We start from the raw sequence: 26401 nt of genomic DNA, 5'->3' as shown, positions 1-26401 counted from the left end.
ACAACCAGATCCAAAGATTGTCCAAATCCATCCAGCTCGACAGGTGGAGCAGGAGGAGGAACAGGTAGAGGGAAAGGAAGAACAGGTGGAGCAGGAGGAACAGGAAGAGGAACAGGGGGAGGAGCAGGAGGAGGAACAGGAAGAGGAACAGGAGGAGGAACAGAGGGAGGAACAGGAGGAACAGGTGGAGCAAGAGGAGGAACAGGAAGAGGGAAAGGAAGAACAGGTGGAGCAGGAGGAACAGGAAGAGGAACAGGGGGAGGAACAGGAAGAACAGGTGGAGCAGGAGGAGGAACAGGAGGACGAACAGGAGGAGCAGGAACAGGAGGAACAGGAGAAGGAACAGGAAGAGGAACAGGGGGAGGAACAGGCGGAGCAGGAAGAGGAACAGGAGGATCAGGAGGAGGAACAGGAGGAGGAACAGGGGGAGGAACAGGGGGAGGAACAGGCGGAGCAGGAAGAGGAACAGGAGTAGGAACAGGAGGAGGAACAGGAGGAGGAAAAGGAGGAACATGAGCAGGAACAGGAGGAGGAACAGGGGAACAGGAGGAACAGGAGGAGGAACAGGAGGAGGAGCAGGAGGAGGAGCAGGAGGAGGAACAGGAAGAGGAACAGGAGGAGGAACAGGAAGAACAGGTGGAGCAGGAGGAGGAACAGGAGGAGGAGCAGGAGGAGGAACAGGAAGAGGAACAGGAGTAGGAACAGGAGGCGGAACAGGAGGAGGAACAGGAGGAGCAGGAGGAGGAACAGGAGGAGGAAAAGGAGGAGGAAAAGGAGGAACATGAGTAGGAACAGGAGGAGGAACAGGGGGAACAGGAGGAACAGGCGGAGCAGGAGGAGGAACAGGAAGAGGAACAGGAAGAGGAACAGGCGGAGCAGGAGGAGGAACAAGGAGGAGGAACAGGAGGAGCAGGAGGAGGAACAGGAGGAACAGGCGGAGCAGGAGGAGGAACAGGCGGAGCAGGAGGAGGAACAGGAAGAGGAACAGGAAGAGGAACGGGGGAGGAACAGGAGGAACAGGCGGAGCAGGAGGAGGAACAGGAAGAGGAACAGGAAGAGGAACAGGGGGAGGAACGGGGGAGGAACAGGAGGAACAGGCGGAGCAGGACGAGGAACAGGAAGAGCAGGCGGAGCAGGAGGAGGAACAGGAAAAAGAACAGGAGGAACAGGCGGAGCAGAATGAGGAACAAGAAGAGGAACAGGAAGAACAGGTGGAGCAGGAGGAACAGGAGGAGGAACAGGAGGAGCAGGAGGAGGAACAGGAAGAGCAGGCGGAGCAGGAGGAGGAACATGAAGAGGAACAGGAGGAACAGGCGGAGCAGGAGGAGGAACAGGAAGAGGAACAGGGGGAGGAACAGGCGGAGCAGGAGGAGGAACAGGAAGAGGAACAGGGGGAGAAACAGGAGGAACAGGCGGAGCAGGAGGAGGAACAGGAAGAGGAACAGGAAGAGGAACAGGCGGAGCAGGAGGAGGAACAAGAATAGGAACAGGAAGAACAGGTGGAGCAGGAGGAACAGGAGGAGGAACAGGAGGAGCAGGAGGAGGAACAGGAGGAACAGGAGGAGGAACAGGAAGAGGAACAGGAAGAGGAACAGGGGAGGAACAGGGGGAGCAGGAGGAGGAACAAGAAGAGGGACAGGAAGAACAGGTGGAGCAGGAAGAGGAACAGGAAGAACAGGTGGAGCAGGAGGAAGAACAGGAGGAGGAACAGGCGGAGCAGGAGGAGGAACAGGAGGAACAGGAGAAGGAACTGGAAGAGGAACAGGGGAGGAACAGACGGAGCAGGAAGAGGAACAGGAGGATCAGGAGGAGGAACAGGAGGAGGAACAGGGGGAGGAACAGGCGGAGCAGGAAGAGGAACAGGAGTAGGAACAGGAGGAGGAACAGGAGGAGGAACAGGAGGAACAGGAGGAACAGGAGGGGGAACAGGAGGAACAGGAGGGGGAACAGGAGGAACAAGAGGAACAGGAGAAACAGGAGGAAGAACAGGAGGAACAGGAGGAGGAACCGGAACAGGAGGAGCAGTGCAAGAGCCCTAGAGAAGGACCTGGTGTGCATCAACCATTCAGAAACACACTTCATGAGGGTGGCATGAAAAAGTCTGGAGATGCCATGGGGAACGTTATGCTGACTGCAACATCCAGCATGACCGGTTTGGTGGTGAAACAGTGATGTTCTGGTGAATATTGGAGGGTCGCACAGATCTTCACATGCTGGCCAATGGTTCCCTTACTCGCCGTTAGAGACCGGGATGAAACCCTGAGAGCCACTGTAAGAGCTCACAGTGGTGCCAGTGGCCCTGGGCTCCTCCTAACCTCATCTGGCCACAGTGTGTACAGACTTTCTGAATGATGAAGGCATTGATGCCATTTTGGGTTAGGGTGAGACTAAAAAGGCCTTTATGTTTTGAGAAGAAACTTACATGCATTAAATAAAAGCGAACCACTCTGTAGGAGACACTTGCTATTATTGACTATCTATAACGCAGGACACAGTTTGCTTCAGAATCAGAATTTGAAAAAAAAAAAGAAATTACCTTATTCTGATCGGTCCAGTAAAGGTAGAAGCCCTGAGAGTCGACCCGCAGCGTCACCGGCGTAACTGTGGTGCAGTCCTACAAAACACCAGACAAACACATCAAAACACCAGACAATCACCTCAAAACACCAGACAAACACCTCAAAACACCAGACAAACACCTCAAAACACCAGACAAACACCTCAAAACACCAGACAATCACCTCAAAACACCAGACAAACACATCAAAACACCAGACAAACACATCAAAACACCAGACAATCACCTCAAAACACCAGACAAACATCAAAATACCAGACAATCACATCAAAACACCAGACAAACACATCAAAACACCAGACAATCACATCAAAACACCAGACAAACGCATCAAAACACCAGACAATCACATCAAAACACCAGACAAACGCATCAAAACACCAGACAAACACATCAAAACACCAGACAATCACATCAAAACACCAGACAAACACCTCAAAACACCACACAATCACCTCAAAACACCAGACAATCACCTCAAAACACCAGACAAACACATCAAAACACCAGACAATCACCTCAAAACACCAGACAAACACCTCAAAACACCAGACAAACACCTCAAAACACCAGACAAACACATCAAAACACCAGACAATCACATCAAAACACCAGACAAACACCTCAAAACACCAGACAAACACCTCAAAACACCAGACAATCACATCAAAACACCAGACAAACACCTCAAAACACCAGACAATCACCTCAAAACACCAGACAATCACCTCAAAACACCAGACAAACACCTCAAAACACCAGACAAACGCATCAAAACACCAGACAATCACATCAAAACACCAGACAAACGCATCAAAACACCAGACAAACACCTCAAAACACCAGACAATCACATCAAAACACCAGACAAACACCTCAAAACACCAGACAAACACCTCAAAACACCAGACAAACACCTCAAAACACCAGACAATCACATCAAAACACCAGACAAACACCTCAAAACACCAGACAATCACCTCAAAACACCAGACAATCACCTCAAAACACCAGACAAACACCTCAAAACACCAGACAATCACCTCAAAACACCAGACAAACGCATCAAAACACCAGACAATCACATCAAAACACCAGACAAACGCATCAAAACACCAGACAAACACCTCAAAACACCAGACAATCACATCAAAACACCAGACAAACACCTCAAAACACCAGACAAACACCTCAAAACACCAGACAAACACCTCAAAACACCAGACAATCACCTCAAAACACCAGACAATCACCTCAAAACACCAGACAAACACCTCAAAACACCAGACAATCACCTCAAAACACCAGACAAACACCTCAAAACACCAGACAAACACCTCAAAACACCAGACAAACACATCAAAACACCAGACAAAAACCTCAAAACACCAGACAATCACCTCAAAACACCAGACAAACACATCAAAACACCAGACAAACACATCAAAACACCAGACAATCACCTCAAAACACCAGACAAACACCAAAATACCAGACAATCACATCAAAACACCAGACAAACACATCAAAACACCAGACAAACACCTCAAAACACCAGACAATCACATCAAAACACCAGACAAACACCTCAAAACACCAGACAATCACCTCAAAACACCAGACAATCACCTCAAAACACCAGACAAACACCTCAAAACACCAGACAATCACCTCAAAACACCAGACAAACACCTCAAAACACCAGACAAACACCTCAAAACACCAGACAAACACATCAAAACACCAGACAAAAACCTCAAAACACCAGACAATCACATCAAAACACCAGACAATCACCTCAAAACACCAGACAAACATCAAAATACCAGACAATCACATCAAAACACCAGACAAACACATCAAAACACCAGACAATCACATCAAAACACCAGACAAACGCACCAAAACACCAGACAATCACATCAAAACACCAGACAAATGCATCAAAACACCAGACAAACACATCAAAACACCAGACAATCACATCAAAACACCAGACAAACACATCAAAACACCAGACAATCACATCAAAACACCAGACAATCACATCAAAACACCAGACAATCACATCAAAACACCAGACAATCACATCAAAACACCAGACAAACGCATCAAAACACCAGACAATCACATCAAAACACCAGACAAACACATCAAAACACCAGACAATCACATCAAAACACCAGACAAACACATCAAAACACCAGACAAACGCATCAAAACACCAGACAAACGCATCAAAACACCAGAAAATCACATCAAAACACCAGACAAACGCATCAAAACACCAGACAAACACATCAGACAAACACATCAAAACACCAGACAATCACATCAGGGTCATCAGGGTCAGCACTGCACACTAGGTATTTTATTACAGTCAACATAATCAGTATGTTGAAGAGAAACATGGGTAGATGAGAAGAATTAGAAGTATGGCGTGTTTGTGTTGATGTGAGAAAAAGAGAGATATTAAAGAGTAAGACAGATGTGAACTAGAGTAAACAGAGCACTGTAGTTAATAGAGCACCTGCGACACAAACCTTGTCGTGAATGAAACAGAGAGTTGAGTGTGAGCCGTCAGACGCAGAGAGACAGGAGCAGCTCGTGTTTCATTTAACCCTCAGGACTTCACATAGCAACTGCAAATATTACTGGAGCTCTATAAAAAGACCAGCACGTTTTTGTGGAGGAACGCAGTGGTGTTTTATAGTCCCTAAACTTCAGCAGGGGCCGATTACGCATGCAGACATTCGACACACATCAGTGCTTTAGTATCAGTCCACAACACAACATCTGTGTGACCAGTGTGCTCTGAGAAGAGATAACACCACAGCTTTTACTGAGTGTGTCCGATCATGTATACGGTCAACAACTCGTCTGACAGGGTCCTGTTTCTACCTGATTTATTACTGGGACGCTTTTAGATGCAGATTCTGCCATTGTAAGACAAACACACTGGCAGAGAAACCACAGCTGAGAATTTTGTAGATACTGGAGCAAGTTCCAAATTACTTTGCCACCTTAAACACTGAAACACTGAAGCCTCCATCTCCTTGATGAAACATTAAAAACGAGCCCAAGCCTGAGGAGGACAGAGCTTCGTTTACACAGCGGATGATGATTTACACACACATTCCTAGAGAACGTCTCGATTTGATCTCCATGTAATCTCAATGCTGTCTGAAGAAACAGTTGCAATCCTACGGGATCTGCAGTTACAGAGAGTCCTGTTTCTCCCAGTGAGGAGATTTAAAGCCAGACGCTTGAGGAGCCCATCAATGGCTGGAGAAATGAGCTCTGGATTCCTGAAGGCGTTTCAATACTGAAACGTTCTGTCATTTTCTGCACAATGGCAACATGCATGCAGTCAGACATCTGACAAGTTTAATAATGACCATAAAAGTGTGTTAAATGCTAAGTGAGCCGGTGATGTGATCCTTAGTGTCCCCAGACTATTTTGGCCAGATTATATGGTATATTATTATATAACAGTTATTTTGTTGCCAGTTGAATACAAAATATATCAGTTGTGCCAAGTCTAATTTTTGATAATTCATTGAAAACATTTTTTTTTCTATTATTCTCTGATTATTTTCTTCTTCTTTTTTTAATCTTGATGGGGGACAAAAGATCAGATATTCATATCAGAATCAAAATAACATCCGTGTAAAACAGATTCACATTCCGAAACACGAGTTCAAATGCAAAAACAGCCAAACTAATATTAGAAAACAGAGAGTTCAGACTCTGATTGGACGAGACAGCAGATAAACACACACGTGTGACGCACATCAGATCAACTCTACATTAAAAAAGAAGTAAAGTTGCGAAGTTGCTCAGCAACTGTAAACAACCGAACTGAAGCGTTCAACCAGCGTTTGCATAAAAACTCTGGGCTTCAAAAGCTTTTTACAGGCAAGCCTCTTTTCCGTTCAGTTTTACCAGTGAGAAGGAAAAAAACTCACAGAAGATAAAAGTGAAGCAGAAAATCCTGGAGCCAGAGCATCACATGCACCCCTGCTCCTCATGCACACCTCAGGAAACACACTGGGAAAACTGGGAAAAACCTGGAGCCAGAGCATCACATGCACCCCTGCTCCTCATGCACACATCAGGAAACACACTGGGAAAATCCTGGAGCCAGAGCATCACATGCATCCCTGCCCCTCATGTACATGTCAGAAAACACACTGGGAAAACTGGGAAAAACCTGGAGCCAGAGCATCACATGCACCCCTGCTCCTCATGCACACGTCAGGAAACACACTGGGAAAATCCTGGAGCCAGAGCATCCCTGTCCCTCATGTACACGTCAGGAAACACACTGGGAAAACTGGGAAAATCCTGGAGCCAGAGCATCAAATGCACCCCTGCTCCTCATGCACACGTCAAGAAACACACTGGGAAAATCCTGGAGCCAGAGCATCACATGCATCCCTGCCCCTCATGAACACGTCAGGAAACACACTGGGAAAATCCTGGAGCCAGAGCATCACACGCACCCCTGCTCCTCATGCACACGTCAGGAAACACACTGGGAAAACTGGCATCCCTGTTCCTCATGCACACGTCAGGAAACACACTGGGAAAACTGGGAAAATCCTGGAGCCAGAGCATCACATGCACCCCTGCTCCGCATGCACACGTCAGGAAACACACTGGGAAAACTGGGGAAATCCTGGAGCCAGAGCATCACATGCACCCCTGCTCCTCATGTACACGTCAGGAAACACACTGGGAAAACTGGGGAAATCCTGGAGCCAGAGCATCACATGCACCCCTGCTCCTCATGTACACGTCAGGAAACACACTGGGAAAACTGGGAAAATCCTGGAGCCAGAGCATCACATGCACCCCTGCTCCTCATGCACACTTCAGGAAACACACTGGGAAAACTGGGAAAATCCTGGAGCTAGAGCATCACATGCATCCCTGCTCCGCATGCACACGTCAGGAAACACACTGGGAAAACTGGGAAAATCCTGGAGCCAGAGCATCACATGCACCCCTGCTCCTCATGCACACGTCAGGAAACACACTGGGAAAACTGGGAAAATCCTGGAGCCAGAGCATCACATGCATCCCTGCTCCGCATGCACACGTCAGGAAACACACTGGGAAAACTGGGAAAATCCTGGAGCCAGAGCATCACATGCACCCCTGCTCCTCATGCACACGTCAGGAAACACACTGGGAAAACTGGGAAAATCCTGGAGCCAGAGCATCACATGCACCCCTGCTCCTCATGCACACGTCAGGAAACACACTGGGAAAATCCTGGAGCCAGAGCATCACATGCACCCCTGCTCCTCATGTACACGTCAAGAAACACACTGGGAAAACTGGGAAAATCCTGGAGCCAGAGCATCAAATGCACCCCTGCTCCTCATCATGCACACGTCAGGAAACACACGGCATCATTCATCGTTCTGTTTTTTATTTTATATTGTTGTCACTGCCAAACATTACATTTATATTTAATTATTTAGCAGAAGCTTTTATCCAAAACGACTTACCAATGAGGAATACAAGCAAAGTGAGGCAATAACACGAGAAGTGCTAAAAATACAACATTTCATGAGAACGTTGCTTCTTCTTACTGAAAGATGTACAAACTCGACTAGTTGGTGGATTGCTTAAATGACTAGACAATTACGTGACTATACGATTATGCAATTTACTTGAAGGAATCAGATTGGTTGTTGAATGAGTAGTCACCGCAGCCATACCTCTTCACTTGACAGAGATTTAGGTGTGTGTTCATGTCTGTCTAAGAAACACAGTTAGAGCATCACGGATTAGGTTTCATCACCTTCATCATCATCATCTTCATCTTGATCTGCTGCAGGTTCAATACATACAGTAGTGCTTTCAGGTGCTTTACAAAATCACTCATTCACTCATTTCTGCCGTTCATAGGATGGGCAAAACACTGTGGATATTGAAGAACTCCCAAAGCACAACAAATCGCTAAAGATGTTCAGTAAACCAGCAGGTGTAGTCCCTGTTTAAACCGAATTATGATCGACTAGAGAGAAGTGGTTTCTGATGGGAAAATATAAATCCCACTTCTATCTCACATAAAGTCTCCTCAGAAGCAGACACACTGTCATCTCTCATCACAGTTTAAATCAGGCTTGGAATTAAAACAATATAGTTATCCCATGACTTACGTGCATTCATTCTGGAAAATCAATAATACAAAGAACCTATCTACAATTAATGTCAAATTCACCCATGGATGACAGTTTCTCATCATCAAGTAAAATCTGAGGTTTTCTCTGTTGTTTAGTTGTTTGTCCCTCCATGAAGCTCTATGTCAGCATTTTGTTCCTCTAATCGAATCACTTGGGCTTGAGGACTTTTCACAGGCAGCTTTGACCTTTTATGGCAGGAGAGGAGTATCGGAAAGCTTTAGGGGAAAATATGAGCTCGAGGAAACATTACATTGAAGAGAATCGTAACATTTCCGTGTTCACGTGCAAGGTGCATATGCTGCCATCTGTTATGATTACAGTTATAAATAAAGGTCATTTGCCTAAACATGATGTCAAACAAACAGCACTAACAAACTAACAGTCCATTAGAGCTGAAATAGATGCAACTATGCAAATATGACATGACAACGGTATAGTGCAAGACAGTATACTGACACTGAAGAGTACCTTTGTTTACACAACATATCTGCATTTAATGAGAGAAACACTCTAAATGTAAATTCTGTCATCATTTCCGAACCAAACAATATCTGTTTTTCTCTACACTGGGATTATGATGTTCCCAGGAAAACATTCACACGGGTTTGGAACGACATGAGAGAGAGTAAACGATGACAGAAGGTTCATTAAGGGGTGAATAGCTATTTAATAGGTTTTCAAAAATATTCTAATATAAGACACAAAAACAATTCTAGAGTAAACCAGCATGTAATTGTGACTTTTGACTGACCCTGACAGCTCGCACTAACACTGCTCCACAAGTACACTGAGAATCTGAATCTGCCATGTATGTTACTTACATCGTCCCACTTCATGAACTTGTCCCCCGTCCTGAGCTTCTCGGGCACGGACACGCGTTTGAGCTGAAGCGCGTGAACTCCCGGCTGCGCTCCCGCCATGACGCGCGTGGACCTCACGCGAGCGATGCTGTTGCTTCAGGAAGATCTGAGACGCTCACTGAGACATTCACTGATGAGACATTCACTGACAAGACTCTGCAAACCCGCTCATTGCTCGCCACTCTGGCAAGTACTCGGGATTGGTGAATGTGTATATCCACTGTCACGCGGTGTTACGCGCACAGAGACCAATGCGCGCTCCCGTTGTTATGAGTCCGTGCGCTCCGGAGCGCGTCATGATGAAAACTCGTTGCCTTGTACAATGTACAATAGATGTACAATAAAATTAAACATACATTTACAGTGAAAGTAACAGGGGAAATTATTCTGCAATAGTATGAAAATAACTGGGTTAGACTGCATTCATTACACAACAGGCTGTTCTTTGAAACTGAATTACAGTGCAAAGTAAGAAATATAACATGGGAACTCAAACATTTGAATTGGTCTTCAATTTAACTCAGGCGGTGTGTGGTTATCTGAGAGTAAAACTCAACACATCTTGACTAAAGGTTTTTAGTTGATTCGTTTTTGAACTGAGGCTGTAAGTGTAAAAACATATTGAACAGGTTCTCTGATTTAAAGTTGTTTAGTTGCTCAATGTTCAATGCTCTGATCCCATCTTGTGGTTGTCTTAAAAATAACAAGTCTTTACACAAATTCACATAATGTGGACAATTCCTGTGTTTTTAAAATAAGTGTCTTCTGCTCCACAAAGCTGCATTTAGTTGATAAAAAATGCAGTCAAAAACATGAGTATTGTGAAATAGTATTACAATATAAAATAACCCTTTTTTATTTTAACTATTTTTTTTTTTTAAATAAATGATTTCAAAATCATTCTGTGATGGCAAAACCACATTACTCCAGTCTTCAGTCCCACATGATCTATATTCTGAGTTTTGGAGCTCAAGAAACACTTCTTACTTGATAAAGTGTGGAAACCACAACAATGACTCTTTGTTTCGAGTTTGAGGAACAGCACTGGGGGAAAAAAACTATTTTATGCATCCTTGCTGAAAAGTATGAATTTGAAAAGATTTTTTTTTTAAAACAGTGACTGCAAAATTATGAACAGTAGTGAGAGTAATTACAGTTAAACCCTGTAAGTTCAGTCATCTGAATAGAGTTTACTGAAGATAAAGTTAGTAAAGACTGCATAAATGAGTGAGATGATCCAGCCTGAACCAACTTTAGATATGAAACACACTGTAGTTTCCTTCAGTAACCACTATGTGTCGTTGTTGTGTTCTGACCTGAGCTGGGTTCCCCAAAAGCATCGTAAGCCTAAATTGATCGTAGAACCAATGCCACCAATATTCTCTACGATCAACTTTGGCTTACGATGCTTTTCGGAAACACAGCGCTGGAAATTGAGTTGAAGAAGAAGTGTGTGTGAGGGATGCAGCGTTCATGTCTGTTGCTGCAAACAGAGTAAAGTGTTAACTTCAACTTCATTTATGTAGTAGTCTGATTTATACATTTATAATCTACTACATTTCTGGCGATGAGGATGAAGCAGAAGGTCCAGTGTGACACCAGATTGAGGATATGAACAGGATCAGTGATGATGAAAACTGAAGAATCTGAAGGATAAAGAGAAGAAGATTGACCATGGCTTAGAGCAAGACTGAGCAACTTTACACCAAATGTTGAGGGAACGACTTGGCATAGATGATGATCGGATTCAGAGATGTTTGCTTTCAGAAAAAATCTGACATTTGAAACTGCTTTTAAAATCACAGTAGCCACTGAAGCCGCAAGCAAAAATGTGATTGACTTGCAAAATAACAGCGTACAGGCATGACACAGCGACATGTTCAAAGCGAGGAAACCTGATCACGGGGATAAGGGGAGAACAGAAGAACAGAAAAACAGAAGGACAGAAGGACAGACAGACAGAAGGACAGAAGGACAGAAAGACAGAAGGACATAAGGACATAAGGACATAAGGACAGAAGAACAGAAGGACAGAAGGACAGAAGGACAGAAGGACATAAGGACAAAAGGACAGAAAGACAGAAGGACAGAAGGACAGAAGAACAGAAAAACAGAAAAACAGAAAAACATAAGGACAGAAGGACATAAGGACAGAAGGACAGAAGGACATAAGGACATAAGGACAAAAGGACAGAAACACAGAAGGACAGAAAGACAGAAGGACAGAAGGACATAAGGACATAAGGACAGAAGGACATAAGGACAGAAGGACAGAAGGACAGAAGGACATAAGGACAGAAGGACAGAAGGACAGAAGGACATAAGGACAGAAGAACAGAAGGACATAAGGACAGAAGGACATAAGGACAGAAGGACAGAAAGACAGAAGGACAGAAGAACAGAAAAACATAAGGACATAAGGACATAAGGACAGATGGACATAAGGACAGAAGGACAGAAGGACATAAGGACAAAAGGACAGAAAGACAGAAGGACAGAAGGACAGAAGAACAGAAAAACAGAAGGACATAAGGACATAAGGACAGAAGGACATAAGGACAGAAGGACAGAAGGACAGAAGGACAGAAGGACAGAAGGACAGAAAGACAGAAGGACAGAAGGACAGAAAGACAGAAGAACAGAAAGACAGAAGGACAGAAGGACAGAAAGACAGAAGGACAGAAGGACAGAAGAACAGAAGGACAAAAGGACAGAAAGACAGAAGGACAGAAGGACATAAGGACAGAAGGACAGAAGGACAGAAGGACAGAAGGACAGAAGGACATAAGGACAGAAGGACAGAAGGACAGAAAGACAGAAGGACATAAGGACAGAAAGACAGAAGGACAGAAGGACAGAAGGACAGAAAGACAGAAGGACATAAGGACAGAAAGACAGAAGGACAGAAGGACAGAAGGACATAAGGACAGAAGGACAGAAGGACAGAAAGACAGAAGGACAGAATGACAGAAAGACAGAAGGACAGAAGGACAGAAGGACAGAAGGACAGAAAGACATAAGGACAGAAGGACAGAAGGACATAAGGACAGAAGGACAGAAGGACAGAAGGACAGAAAGACAGAAGAACAGAAGGACAGAAAGACAGGAGGACAGAAGGACAGAAGGACAGAAGGACAGAAGGACAGAAAGACATAAGGACAGAAGGACAGAAGGACATAAGGACAGAGGGACAGAAAGACAGAAGGACAGAAGGACAGTAAGACAGAAGGACAAAAGGACATAAGGACAGAAGGACAGAAAGACAGAAGGACATAAGGACATAAGGACAGAAGGACAGAAGGACAGAAGGACAGAAGGACATAAGGAAAGAAGGACAGAAGGACAGAAGGACAGTAAGACAGAAGGACAGAAGGACATAAGGACAGAAGGACAGAAGGACAGTAAGACAGAAGGACAAAAGGACAAAAGGACAGAAGGACAGAAGGACAGAAAGACAGAAGGACATGAGGACATAAGGACAGAAGGACAGAAGGACAGAAGGACAAAAGGACATAAGGACAGAAAGACAGCAGGACAGAAAGACATAAGGACAGAAGGACAGAAGGACATAAGGACAGAGGGACAGAAAGACAGAAGGACAGAAGGACAGTAAGACAGAAGGACAAAAGGACATAAGGACAGAAGGACAGAAGGACAGAAAGACAGAAGGACATAAGGACATAAGGACAGAAGGACAGAAGGACAGAAGGACAGAAGGACATAAGGAAAGAAGGACAGAAGGACAGAAGGACAGTAAGACAGAAGGACAGAAGGACATAAGGACAGAAGGACAGAAGGACAGTAAGACAGAAGGACAAAAGGACAAAAGGACAGAAGGACAGAAGGACAGAAAGACAGAAGGACATGAGGACATAAGGACAGAAGGACAGAAGGACAGAAGGACAAAAGGACATAAGGACAGAAAGACAGCAGGACAGAAGGACAAAAGGACATAAGGACAGAAGGACAGAAGGACAGAAAAACAGAAGGACAGAAGGACATAAGGACAGAAGGACATAAGGACAGAAGGACAGAAGGACAGAAGGACAGAAAGACAGAAGGACAGAAGGACAGAAGAACAGAAAGACAGAAGAACAGAAAGACAGAAGGACAGAAGGACAGAAAGACAGAAGGACAGAAGGACAGAAGAACAGAAGGACAAAAGGACAGAAAGACAGAAGGACAGAAGGACATAAGGACAGAAGGACAGAAGGACAGAAGGACAGAAGGACAGAAGGACATAAGGACAGAAGGACAGAAGGACAGAAAGACAGAAGGACATAAGGACAGAAAGACAGAAGGACAGAAGGACAGAAGGACAGAAAGACAGAAGGACATAAGGACAGAAAGACAGAAGGACAGAAGGACAGAAGGACATAAGGACATAAGGACAGAAGGACAGAAGGACAGAAAGACAGAAGGACAGAATGACAGAAAGACAGAAGGACAGAAGGACAGAAGGACAGAAGGACAGAAAGACATAAGGACAGAAGGACAGAAGGACATAAGGACAGAAGGACAGAAGGACAGAAGGACAGAAAGACAGAAGAACAGAAGGACAGAAAGACAGGAGGACAGAAGGACAGAAGGACATAAGGACAGAAGGACAGAAGGACAGAAGGACAGAAAGACAGAAGGACAGAAGGACAGAAGGACAAAAGGACAAAAGGACAGAAGACAGAAGGACAGAAGGACAGAAGGACAGAAGGACAGAAGGACAGAAGGACAGAAAGACAGAAGGACAGAAGGACAGAAAGACAGAAGGACAGAAGGACAGAAGGACAGAAGGACAGAAAGACATAAGGACAGAAGGACAGAAGGACATAAGGACAGAAGGACAGAAGGACAGAAGGACAGAAAGACATAAGGACAGAAGGACAGAAGGACATAAGGACAGAGGGACAGAAAGACAGAAGGACAGAAGGACAGTAAGACAGAAGGACAAAAGGACATAAGGACAGAAGGACAGAAGGACAGAAGGACAGAAAGACATAAGGACAGAAGGACAGAAGGACAGAAGGACAGAAGGACAGAAGGACAGAAAGACATAAGGACAGAAGGACAGAAGGACATAAGGACAGAGGGACAGAAAGACAGAAGGACAGAAGGACAGTAAGACAGAAGGACAAAAGGACATAAGGACAGAAGGACAGAAGGACAGAAAGACAGAAGGACATAAGGACATAAGGACAGAAGGACAGAAGGACAGAAGGACAGAAGGACATAAGGAAAGAAGGACAGAAGGACAGAAGGACAGTAAGACAGAAGGACAGAAGGACATAAGGACAGAAGGACAGAAGGACAGTAAGACAGAAGGACAAAAGGACAAAAGGACAGAAGGACAGAAGGACAGAAAGACAGAAGGACATGAGGACATAAGGACAGAAGGACAGAAGGACAGAAGGACAAAAGGACATAAGGACAGAAAGACAGCAGGACAGAAGGACATAAGGACATAAGGACAGAAGGACAGAAAGACATAAGGACAGAAGAACAGAAGGACAGAAGGACAGAAAGACAGAAGGACAGAAGAACAGACGGACAGAAGGACAGAAGGACAGAAGGATAGAAGAACAGAAGGACATAAGGACAGAAGGACATAAGGACAAAAGGACAGAAAGACAGAAGGACAGAAGAACAGAAAAACAGAAGGACATAAGGACATAAGGACAGATGGACATAAGGACAGAAGGACATAAGGACAGAAGAACAGAAGGACATAAGGACAGAAGGACAGAAGGACAGAAGGACAGAAAGACATAAGGACAGAAGAACAGAAGGACAGAAGGACAGAAAGACAGAAGGACAGAAGAACAGACGGACAGAAGGACAGAAGGACAGAAGGATAGAAGAACAGAAGGACATAAGGACAGAAGGACATAAGGACAAAAGGACAGAAAGACAGAAGGACAGAAGAACAGAAAAACAGAAGGACATAAGGACATAAGGACAGAAGGACAGAAGGACAGAAGGACATAAGGACAGAAGAACAGAAGGACATAAGGACAGAAGGACATAAGGACAAAAGGACAGAAAGACAGAAGGACAGAAGAACAGAAAAACAGAAGGACATAAGGACATAAGGACAGATGGACATAAGGACAGAAGGACAGAAGGACATAAGGACAAAAGGACAGAAAGACAGAAGGACAGAAGGACAGAAGAACAGAAAAACAGAAGGACATAAGGACATAAGGACATAAGGACAGAAGGACATAAGGACAGAAGGACAGAAGGACAGAAGGACAGAAAGACAGAAGGACAGAAGGACAGAAGGACAGAAAGACAGAAGAACAGAAAGACAGAAGGACAGAAGGACAGAAAGACAGAAGGACAGAAGGACAGAAGGACAAAAGGACAGAAAGACAGAAGGACAGAAGGACATAAGGACAGAAGGACAGAAGGACAGAAGGACAGAAGGACATAAGGACAGAAGGACAGAAGGACAGAAAGACAGAAGGACATAAGGACAGAAAGACAGAAGGACAGAAGGACAGAAGGACAGAAAGACAGAAGGACATAAGGACAGAAAGACAGAAGGACAGAAGGACAGAAGGACAGAAGGACAGAAGGACATAAGGACAGAAGGACAGAAGGACAGAAAGACAGAAGGACAGAATGACAGAAAGACAGAAGGACAGAAGGACAGAAGGACAGAAGGACAGAAAGACATAAGGACAGAAGGACAGAAGGACATAAGGACAGAAGGACAGAAGGACAGAAGGACAGAAAGACAGAAGAACAGAAGGACAGAAAGACAGGAGGACAGAAGGACAGAAGGACATAAGGACAGAAGGACAGAAGGACAGAAGGACAGAAAGACAGAAGGACAGAAGGACAGAAGGACAAAAGGACAGAAGACAGAAGGACAGAAGGACAGAAGGACAGAAGGACAGAAGGACAGAAAGACAGAAGGACAGAAGGACAGAAAGACAGAAGGACAGAAGGACAGAAGGACAGAAGGACAGAAGGACAGAAAGACATAAGGACAGAAGGACAGAAGGACATAAGGACAGAAGGACAGAAGGACAGAAGGACAGAAAGACATAAGGACAGAAGGACAGAAGGACATAAGGACAGAGGGACAGAAAGACAGAAGGACAGAAGGACAGTAAGACAGAAGGACAAAAGGACATAAGGACAGAAGGACAGAAGGACAGAAGGACAGAAAGACATAAGGACAGAAGGACAGAAGGACAGAAGGACAGAAGGACAGAAGGACAGAAAGACATAAGGACAAAAGGACATAAGGACAGAGGGACAGAAAGACAGAAGGACAGAAGGACAGTAAGACAGAAGGACAAAAGGACATAAGGACAGAAGGACAGAAGGACAGAAAGACAGAAGGACATAAGGACATAAGGACAGAAGGACAGAAGGACAGAAGGACATAAGGAAAGAAGGACAGAAGGACAGAAGGACAGTAAGACAGAAGGACAGAAGGACATAAGGACAGAAGGACAGAAGGACAGTAAGACAGAAGGACAGAAGGACATAAGGACAGAAGGACAGAAGGACAGAAAGACAGAAGGACATGAGGACATAAGGACAGAAGGACAGAAGGACAGAAGGACAAAAGGACATAAGGACAGAAAGACAGCAGGACAGAAGGACAGAAGGACAGAAGGACAGAAAGACATAAGGACAGAAGGACAGAAGGACAGAAGGACAGAAGGACAGAAAGACATAAGGACAGAAGGACATAAGGACAGAGGGACAGAAAGACAGCAGGACATAAGGACAGAAGGACAGAAGGACAGAAAGACATAAGGACAGAAGGACAGAAGGACAGAAGGACAGAAGGACAGAAGGACAGAAAGACAGAAGGACATGAGGACATAAGGACAGAAGGACAGAAGGACAGAAGGACAAAAGGACATAAGGACAGAAAGACAGCAGGACAGAAGGACAGAAGGACAGAAGGACAGAAGGACAGAAGGACAGAAGGACAGAAAGACATAAGGACAGAAGGACATAAGGACAGAGGGACAGAAAGACAGCAGGACATAAGGACAGAAGGACAGAAGGACAGAAAGACATAAGGACAGAAGGACAGAAGGACAGAAGGACAGAAGGACAGAAAGACAGAAGGACATGAGGACATAAGGACAGAAGGACAGAAGGACAAAAGGACATAAGGACAGAAAGACAGCAGGACAGAAGGACAGAAGGACAGAAGGACAGAAAGACATAAGGACAGAAGGACAGAAGGACAGAAGGACAGAAGGACAGAAGGACAGAAAGACATAAGGACAGAAGGACAAAAGGACATAAGGACAGAAAGACAGAAGGACAGAATGACAGAAAGACAGAAGGACAGAAGGACAGAAGGACAGAAGGACAGAAAGACATAAGGACAGAAGGACAGAAGGACATAAGGACAGAAGGACAGAAGGACAGAAGGACAGAAAGACAGAAGAACAGAAGGACAGAAAGACAGGAGGACAGAAGGACAGAAGGACATAAGGACAGAAGGACAGAAGGACAGAAGGACAGAAAGACAGAAGGACAGAAGGACAGAAGGACAAAAGGACAAAAGGACAGAAGACAGAAGGACAGAAGGACAGAAGGACAGAAGGACAGAAGGACAGAAGGACAGAAAGACAGAAGGACAGAAGGACAGAAAGACAGAAGGACAGAAGGACAGAAGGACAGAAGGACAGAAAGACATAAGGACAGAAGGACAGAAGGACATAAGGACAGAAGGACAGAAGGACAGAAGGACAGAAAGACATAAGGACAGAAGGACAGAAGGACATAAGGACAGAGGGACAGAAAGACAGAAGGACAGAAGGACAGTAAGACAGAAGGACAAAAGGACATAAGGACAGAAGGACAGAAGGACAGAAGGACAGAAAGACATAAGGACAGAAGGACAGAAGGACAGAAGGACAGAAGGACAGAAGGACAGAAAGACATAAGGACAGAAGGACAGAAGGACATAAGGACAGAGGGACAGAAAGACAGAAGGACAGAAGGACAGTAAGACAGAAGGACAAAAGGACATAAGGACAGAAGGACAGAAGGACAGAAAGACAGAAGGACATAAGGACATAAGGACAGAAGGACAGAAGGACAGAAGGACAGAAGGACAGAAGGACATAAGGAAAGAAGGACAGAAGGACAGAAGGACAGTAAGACAGAAGGACAGAAGGACATAAGGACAGAAGGACAGAAGGACAGTAAGACAGAAGGACAAAAGGACAAAAGGACAGAAGGACAGAAGGACAGAAAGACAGAAGGACATGAGGACATAAGGACAGAAGGACAGAAGGACAGAAGGACAAAAGGACATAAGGACAGAAAGACAGCAGGACAGAAGGACATAAGGACATAAGGACAGAAGGACAGAAGGACAGAAAGACATAAGGACAGAAGAACAGAAGGACAGAAGGACAGAAAGACAGAAGGACAGAAGAACAGACGGACAGAAGGACAGAAGGACAGAAGGATAGAAGAACAGAAGGACATAAGGACAGAAGGACATAAGGACAAAAGGACAGAAAGACAGAAGGACAGAAGAACAGAAAAACAGAAGGACATAAGGACATAAGGACAGATGGACATAAGGACAGAAGGACATAAGGACAGAAGAACAGAAGGACATAAGGACAGAAGGACAGAAGGACAGAAGGACAGAAAGACATAAGGACAGAAGAACAGAAGGACAGAAGGACAGAAAGACAGAAGGACAGAAGAACAGACGGACAGAAGGACAGAAGGACAGAAGGATAGAAGAACAGAAGGACATAAGGACAGAAGGACATAAGGACAAAAGGACAGAAAGACAGAAGGACAGAAGAACAGAAAAACAGAAGGACATAAGGACATAAGGACAGAAGGACAGAAGGACATAAGGACAGAAGAACAGAAGGACATAAGGACAGAAGGACATAAGGACAAAAGGACAGAAAGACAGAAGGACAGAAGAACAGAAAAACAGAAGGACATAAGGACATAAGGACAGATGGACATAAGGACAGAAGGACAGAAGGACATAAGGACAAAAGGACAGAAAGACAGAAGGACAGAAGGACAGAAGAACAGAAAAACAGAAGGACATAAGGACATAAGGACATAAGGACAGAAGGACATAAGGACAGAAGGACAGAAGGACAGAAGGACAGAAAGACAGAAGGACAGAAGGACAGAAAGACAGAAGAACAGAAAGACAGAAGGACAGAAGGACAGAAAGACAGAAGGACAGAAGGACAGAAGAACAGAAGGACAAAAGGACAGAAAGACAGAAGGACAGAAGGACATAAGGACAGAAGGACAGAAGGACAGAAGGACAGAAGGACATAAGGACAGAAGGACAGAAGGACAGAAAGACAGAAGGACATAAGGACAGAAAGACAGAAGGACAGAAGGACAGAAGGACAGAAAGACGGAAGGACATAAGGACAGAAAGACAGAAGGACAGAAGGACAGAAGGACAGAAGGACATAAGGACAGAAGGACAGAAGGACAGAAAGACAGAAGGACAGAATGACAGAAAGACAGAAGGACAGAAGGACAGAAGGACAGAAGGACAGAAAGACATAAGGACAGAAGGACAGAAGGACATAAGGACAGAAGGACAGAAGGACAGAAAGACAGAAGAACAGAAGGACAGAAAGACAGGAGGACAGAAGGACAGAAGGACATAAGGACAGAAGGACAGAAGGACAGAAGGACAGAAAGACAGAAGGACAGAAGGACAAAAGGACAGAAGACAGAAGGACAGAAGGACAGAAGGACAGAAGGACAGAAGGACAGAAAGACAGAAGGACAGAAGGACAGAAAGACAGAAGGACAGAAGGACAGAAGGACAGAAGGACAGAAAGACATAAGGACAGAAGGACAGAAGGACATAAGGACAGAAGGACAGAAGGACAGAAGGACAGAAAGACATAAGGACAGAAGGACAGAAGGACATAAGGACAGAGGGACAGAAAGACAGAAGGACAGAAGGACAGTAAGACAGAAGGACAAAAGGACATAAGGACAGAAGGACAGAAGGACAGAAGGACAGAAAGACATAAGGACAGAAGGACAGAAGGACAGAAGGACAGAAGGACAGAAGGACAGAAAGACATAAGGACAAAAGGACATAAGGACAGAGGGACAGAAAGACAGAAGGACAGAAGGACAGTAAGACAGAAGGACAAAAGGACATAAGGACAGAAGGACAGAAGGACAGAAAGACAGAAGGACATAAGGACATAAGGACAGAAGGACAGAAGGACAGAAGGACATAAGGAAAGAAGGACAGAAGGACAGAAGGACAGTAAGACAGAAGGACAGAAGGACATAAGGACAGAAGGACAGAAGGACAGTAAGACAGAAGGACAGAAGGACATAAGGACAGAAGGACAGAAGGACAGAAAGACAGAAGGACATGAGGACATAAGGACAGAAGGACAGAAGGACAGAAGGACAAAAGGACATAAGGACAGAAAGACAGCAGGACAGAAGGACAGAAGGACAGAAGGACAGAAAGACATAAGGACAGAAGGACAGAAGGACAGAAGGACAGAAAGACATAAGGACAGAAGGACATAAGGACAGAGGGACAGAAAGACAGCAGGACATAAGGACAGAAGGACAGAAAGACATAAGGACAGAAGGACAGAAGGACAGAAGGACAGAAGGACAGAAGGACAGAAGGACAGAAAGACAGAAGGACATGAGGACATAAGGACAGAAGGACAGAAGGACAGAAGGACAAAAGGACATAAGGACAGAAAGACAGCAGGACAGAAGGACAGAAGGACAGAAGGACAGAAGGACAGAAGGACAGAAGGACAGAAAGACATAAGGACAGAAGGACATAAGGACAGAGGGACAGAAAGACAGCAGGACATAAGGACAGAAGGACAGAAGGACAGAAAGACATAAGGACAGAAGGACAGAAGGACAGAAGGACAGAAGGACAGAAGGACAGAAAGACAGAAGGACATGAGGACATAAGGACAGAAGGACAGAAGGACAAAAGGACATAAGGACAGAAAGACAGCAGGACAGAAGGACAGAAGGACAGAAGGACAGAAAGACATAAGGACAGAAGGACAGAAGGACAGAAGGACAGAAGGACAGAAGGACAGAAGGACAGAAAGACATAAGGACAGAAGGACAAAAGGACATAAGGACAGAAAGACAGCAGGACATAAGGACAGAAGGACAGAAGGACAGAAAGACATAAGGACAGAAGGACAGAAGGACAGAAGGACAGAAGGACAGAAAGACATAAGGACAGAAGGACATAAGGACAGAGGGACAGAAAGACAGAAGGACAGAAGGACAGTAAGACAGAAGGACAAAAGGACATAAGGACAGAAGGACAGAAGGACAGAAAGACAGAAGGACATAAGGACATAAGGACAGAAGGACAGAAGGACAGAAGGACAGAAGGACATAAGGAAAGAAGGACAGAAGGACAGAAGGACAGTAAGACAGAAGGACAGAAGGACATAAGGACAGAAGGACAGAAGGACAGTAAGACAGAAGGACAGAAGGACATAAGGACAGAAGGACAGAAGGACAGAAAGACAGAAGGACATGAGGACATAAGGACAGAAGGACAGAAGGACAGAAGGACAAAAGGACATAAGGACAGAAAGACAGCAGGACAGAAGGACATAAGGACATAAGGACAGAAGGACAGAAGGACAGAAAGACATAAGGACAGAAGAACAGAAGGACAGAAGGACAGAAAGACAGAAGGACAGAAGAACAGACGGACAGAAGGACAGAAGGACAGAAGGATAGAAGGACAAAAGGACATAAGGACAGAAGGACATAAGGACATAAGGACAGAAGGACAAAAGGACAGAAGGACAGAAGGACAGAAGGACAGAAGAACAGTAGGACAGACGGACAGAAGAACAGAAGGACAAAAGGACAGAAGGACATAAGGACAGAAGGACATAAGGACAGAAGGACAGAAGGACAGTAAGACAGAAGGACAAAAGGACATAAGGACAGAAGGACAGAAGGACAGAAGGACATAAGGACATAAGGACATAAGGACAGAAGGACAAAAGGACATAAGGACAGAAAGACAGAAGGACATAAGGACATAAGGACGGAAGGACAGAAGGACAGAAAGACATAAGGACAGAAGAACAGAAGGACAGAAGGACAGAAGGACAGAAGAACAGACGGACAGAAGGACAAAAGGACATAAGGACAGAAGGACAGAAGGACAAAAGGACAGAAGGACAGAAGGACAGAAGGACAGAAGGACAGAAGGACAAAAGGACAAAAGGACATAAGGACATAAGGACAGAAGGACATAAGGACATAAGGACAGAAGGACAGAAGGACAAAAGGACATAAGGACAGAAGGACAGAAGGACAGAAGGACAGAAGGACAAAAGGACAGAAGGACAGAAGGACAGAAGGACAAAAGGACAGAAGGACAGAAGGACAGAAGGACAAAAGGACAGAAGGACAGAAGGACAGAAGAACAGAAGAACAGAAGGACATAAGGACAGAAGGACAGAAGGACAAAAGGACAAAAGGACAGAAGGACAGAAGGACAAAAGGACAGAGGGACAGAAGGACAGAAGGACAAAAGGACAGAAGGACAGAAGGACAGAAGGACAAAAGGACAGAAGGACAGAAGGACAGAAGGACAAAAGGACAAAAGGACATAAGGACAGAAGGACAGAAGGACAGAAGGACAAAAGGACATAAGGACATAAGGACAGAAGGACAGAAGGACAAAAGGACAAAAGGACATAAGGACAGAAGGACAAAAGGACATAAGGACATAAGGACAGAAGGACAGAAGGACAGAAGGACAAAAGGACAGAAGGACAAAAGGACAAAAGGACATAAGGACATAAGGACAGAAGGACAGAAGGACAAAAGGACAGAAGGACAGAAGGACAGAAGGACAAAAGGACATAAGGACATAAGGACAGAAGGACATAAGGACAGAAGGACAGAAGGACAGAAGGACAAAAGGACAGAAGGACAGAAGGACAGAAGGACAAAAGGACATAAGGACAGAAGGACAGAAGGACAAAAGGACAGAAGGACAGAAGGACAGAAGGACAAAAGGACAGAAGGACAGAAGGACAGAAGGACAAAAGGACAAAAGGACAAAAGGACATAAGGACATAAGGACAGAAGGACAGAAGGACAAAAGGACAGAAGGACAGAAGGACATAAGGACAGAAGGACAGAAGGACAAAAGGACAAAAGGACATAAGGACAGAAGGACAGAAGGACAGAAGGACAAAAGGACAAAAGGACAAAAGGACATAAGGACATAAGGACAGAAGGACAGAAGGACAAAAGGACAAAAGGACATAAGGACAGAAGGACAAAAGGACATAAGGACATAAGGACAGAAGGACAAAAGGACAGAAGGACAGAAGGACAGAAGGACAGAAGGACAAAAGGACAGAAGGACAAAAGGACAAAAGGACATAAGGACATAAGGACAGAAGGACAGAAGGACAAAAGGACAGAAGGACAGAAGGACAGAAGGACAAAAGGACATAAGGACATAAGGACAGAAGGACATAAGGACAGAAGGACAGAAGGACAGAAGGACAAAAGGACAGAAGGACAGAAGGACAGAAGGACAGAAAGACATAAGGACATAAGGACATAAGGACATAAGGACAGAAGGACAGAAGGACAGAAGGACATAAGGACATAAGGACAAAAGGACAAAAGGACATAAGGACAGAAGGACAAAAGGACATAAGGACATAAGGGCAGAAGGACAAAAGGACAGAAGGACAGAAGGACAGAAGGACAAAAGGACAAAAGGACAGAAGGACAGAAGGACAAAAGGACAAAAGGACAGAAGGACAGAAGGACAAAAGGACAGAAGGACAGAAGGACAGAAGGACAAAAGGACAAAAGGACAGAAGGACAGAAGGACAAAAGGACAGAAGGACATAAGGACAGAAGGACAAAAGGACAGAAGGACATAAGGACATAAGGACAGAAGGACAGAAGGACAGAAGGACAGAAGGACAAAAGGACAAAAGGACAGAAGGACAGAAGGACAAAACGACAAAAGGACAGAAGGACAAAAGGACAGAAGGACAGAAGGACAGAAGGACAAAAGGACAAAAGGACAGAAGGACAGAAGGACAGAAGGACAAAAGGACAGAAGGACAGAAGGACAAAAGGACAGAAGGACAGAAGGACAGAAGGACAGAAGGACAAAAGGACAAAAGGACAGAAGGACAGAAGGACAGAAGGACATAAGGACATAAGGACAGAAGGACAGAAGGACAGAAGGACAGAAGGACAAAAGGACAAAAGGACAAAAGGACAGAAGGACAGAAGGACAGAAGGACAGGAGGACAGGAGGACAGAAGGACAGAAGGACATCAGGACATAAGGACAGAAGGACAGAAGGACAGAAGGACAAAAGGACAAAAGGACATAAGGACATAAGGACAGAAGGACAGAAGGACATAAGGACATAAGGACATAAGGACAGAAGGACAGAAGGACAAAAGGACAAAAGGACAGAAGGACAAAAGGACAAAAGGACAGAAGGACAGAAGGACAGAAGGACAGAAGGACAAAAGGACAAAAGGACAGAAGGACAGAAGGACAGAAGGACATAAGGACATAAGGACAGAAGGACAGAAGGACAGAAGGACATAAGGACAGAAGGACAAAAGGACAAAAGGACAAAAGGACAGAAGGACAGAAGGACAGAAGGACATAAGGACATAAGGACATAAGGACAGAAGGACAGAAGGACAGAAGGACATAAGGACAGAAGGACAAAAGGACAAAAGGACAGAAGGACAGAAGGACAGAAGGACAGAAGGACAGAAGGACAAAAGGACAAAAGGACCGAAGGACAGAAGGACAGAAGGACAGAAGGACAGAAGGACAAAAGGACAAAAGGACAGAAGGACAGAAGGACAGAAGGACAGAAGGACATAAGGACAGAAGGACAGAAGGACAAAAGGACAAAAGGACAGAAGGACAGAAGGACAGAAGGACAAAAGGACAGAAGGACAGAAGGACAGAAGGACAAAAGGACAAAAGGACAGAAGGACAGAAGGACAGAAGGACAGAAGGACAGAAGGACATAAGGACATAAGGACAGAAGGACAGAAGGACAGAAGGACAGAAGGACAAAAGGACAGAAGGACAGAAGGACAGAAGGACAAAAGGACAAAAGGACAAAAGGACAGAAGGACAGAAGGACAGAAGGACAGAAGGACAAAAGGACAAAAGGACAAAAGGACATAAGGACAAAAGGACATAAGGACAGAAGGACAGAAGGACAGAAGGACAGAAGGACAAAAGGACAGAAGGACAGAAGGACAGAAGGACAGAAGGACATAAGGACATAAGGACAGAAGGACAGAAGGACAGAAGGACATAAGGACAGAAGGACAGAAGGACAGAAGGACAGAAGGACAGAAGGACATAAGGACAGAAGGACAGAAGGACAGAAGGACAGAAGGACAGAAGGACAGAAGGACAAAAGGACAGAAGGACAGAAGGACAGAAGGACAGAAGGACAGAAGGACAAAAGGACAAAAGGACAGAAGGACAGAAGGACAAAAGGACAAAAGGACAGAAGGACAGAAGGACAGAAGGACAGAAGGACAAAAGGACAAAAGGACAAAAGGACATAAGGACAGAAGGACAGAAGGACAGAAGGACAAAAGGACAAAAGGACAGAAGGACAAAAGGACAAAAGGACAAAAGGACAAAAGGACAAAAGGACAGAAGGACAGAAGGACAGAAGGACAAAAGGACAAAAGGACATAAGGACATAAGGA

The 26401-nt window shown here is 44.9% G+C and overlaps 1 protein-coding gene across 1 annotated transcript in view; it reads right to left on the bottom strand.

Annotated features, from left to right (window-relative positions):
* plcb1l (phospholipase C beta 1-like) overlaps positions 1-9865 on the bottom strand; it is a 249808-nt gene extending 239943 nt beyond the window's left edge. Inside the window, 2 exon segments of the mRNA XM_081378111.1 lie at positions 2537-2614; positions 9600-9865. Coding sequence (XP_081234237.1) covers positions 2537-2614; positions 9600-9698 — 177 coding nt within the window. The 5' untranslated portion in view covers positions 9699-9865.
* Positions 9866-26401: the final 16536 nt, after the last annotated feature.

Source organism: Scardinius erythrophthalmus, assembly GCF_964197995.2.
Source record: "Scardinius erythrophthalmus genome assembly, chromosome: 11".
Taxonomy (NCBI): Eukaryota; Metazoa; Chordata; class Actinopteri; order Cypriniformes; family Leuciscidae; genus Scardinius; species Scardinius erythrophthalmus.
This window is presented reverse-complemented; position numbering and strand designations above follow the sequence as displayed.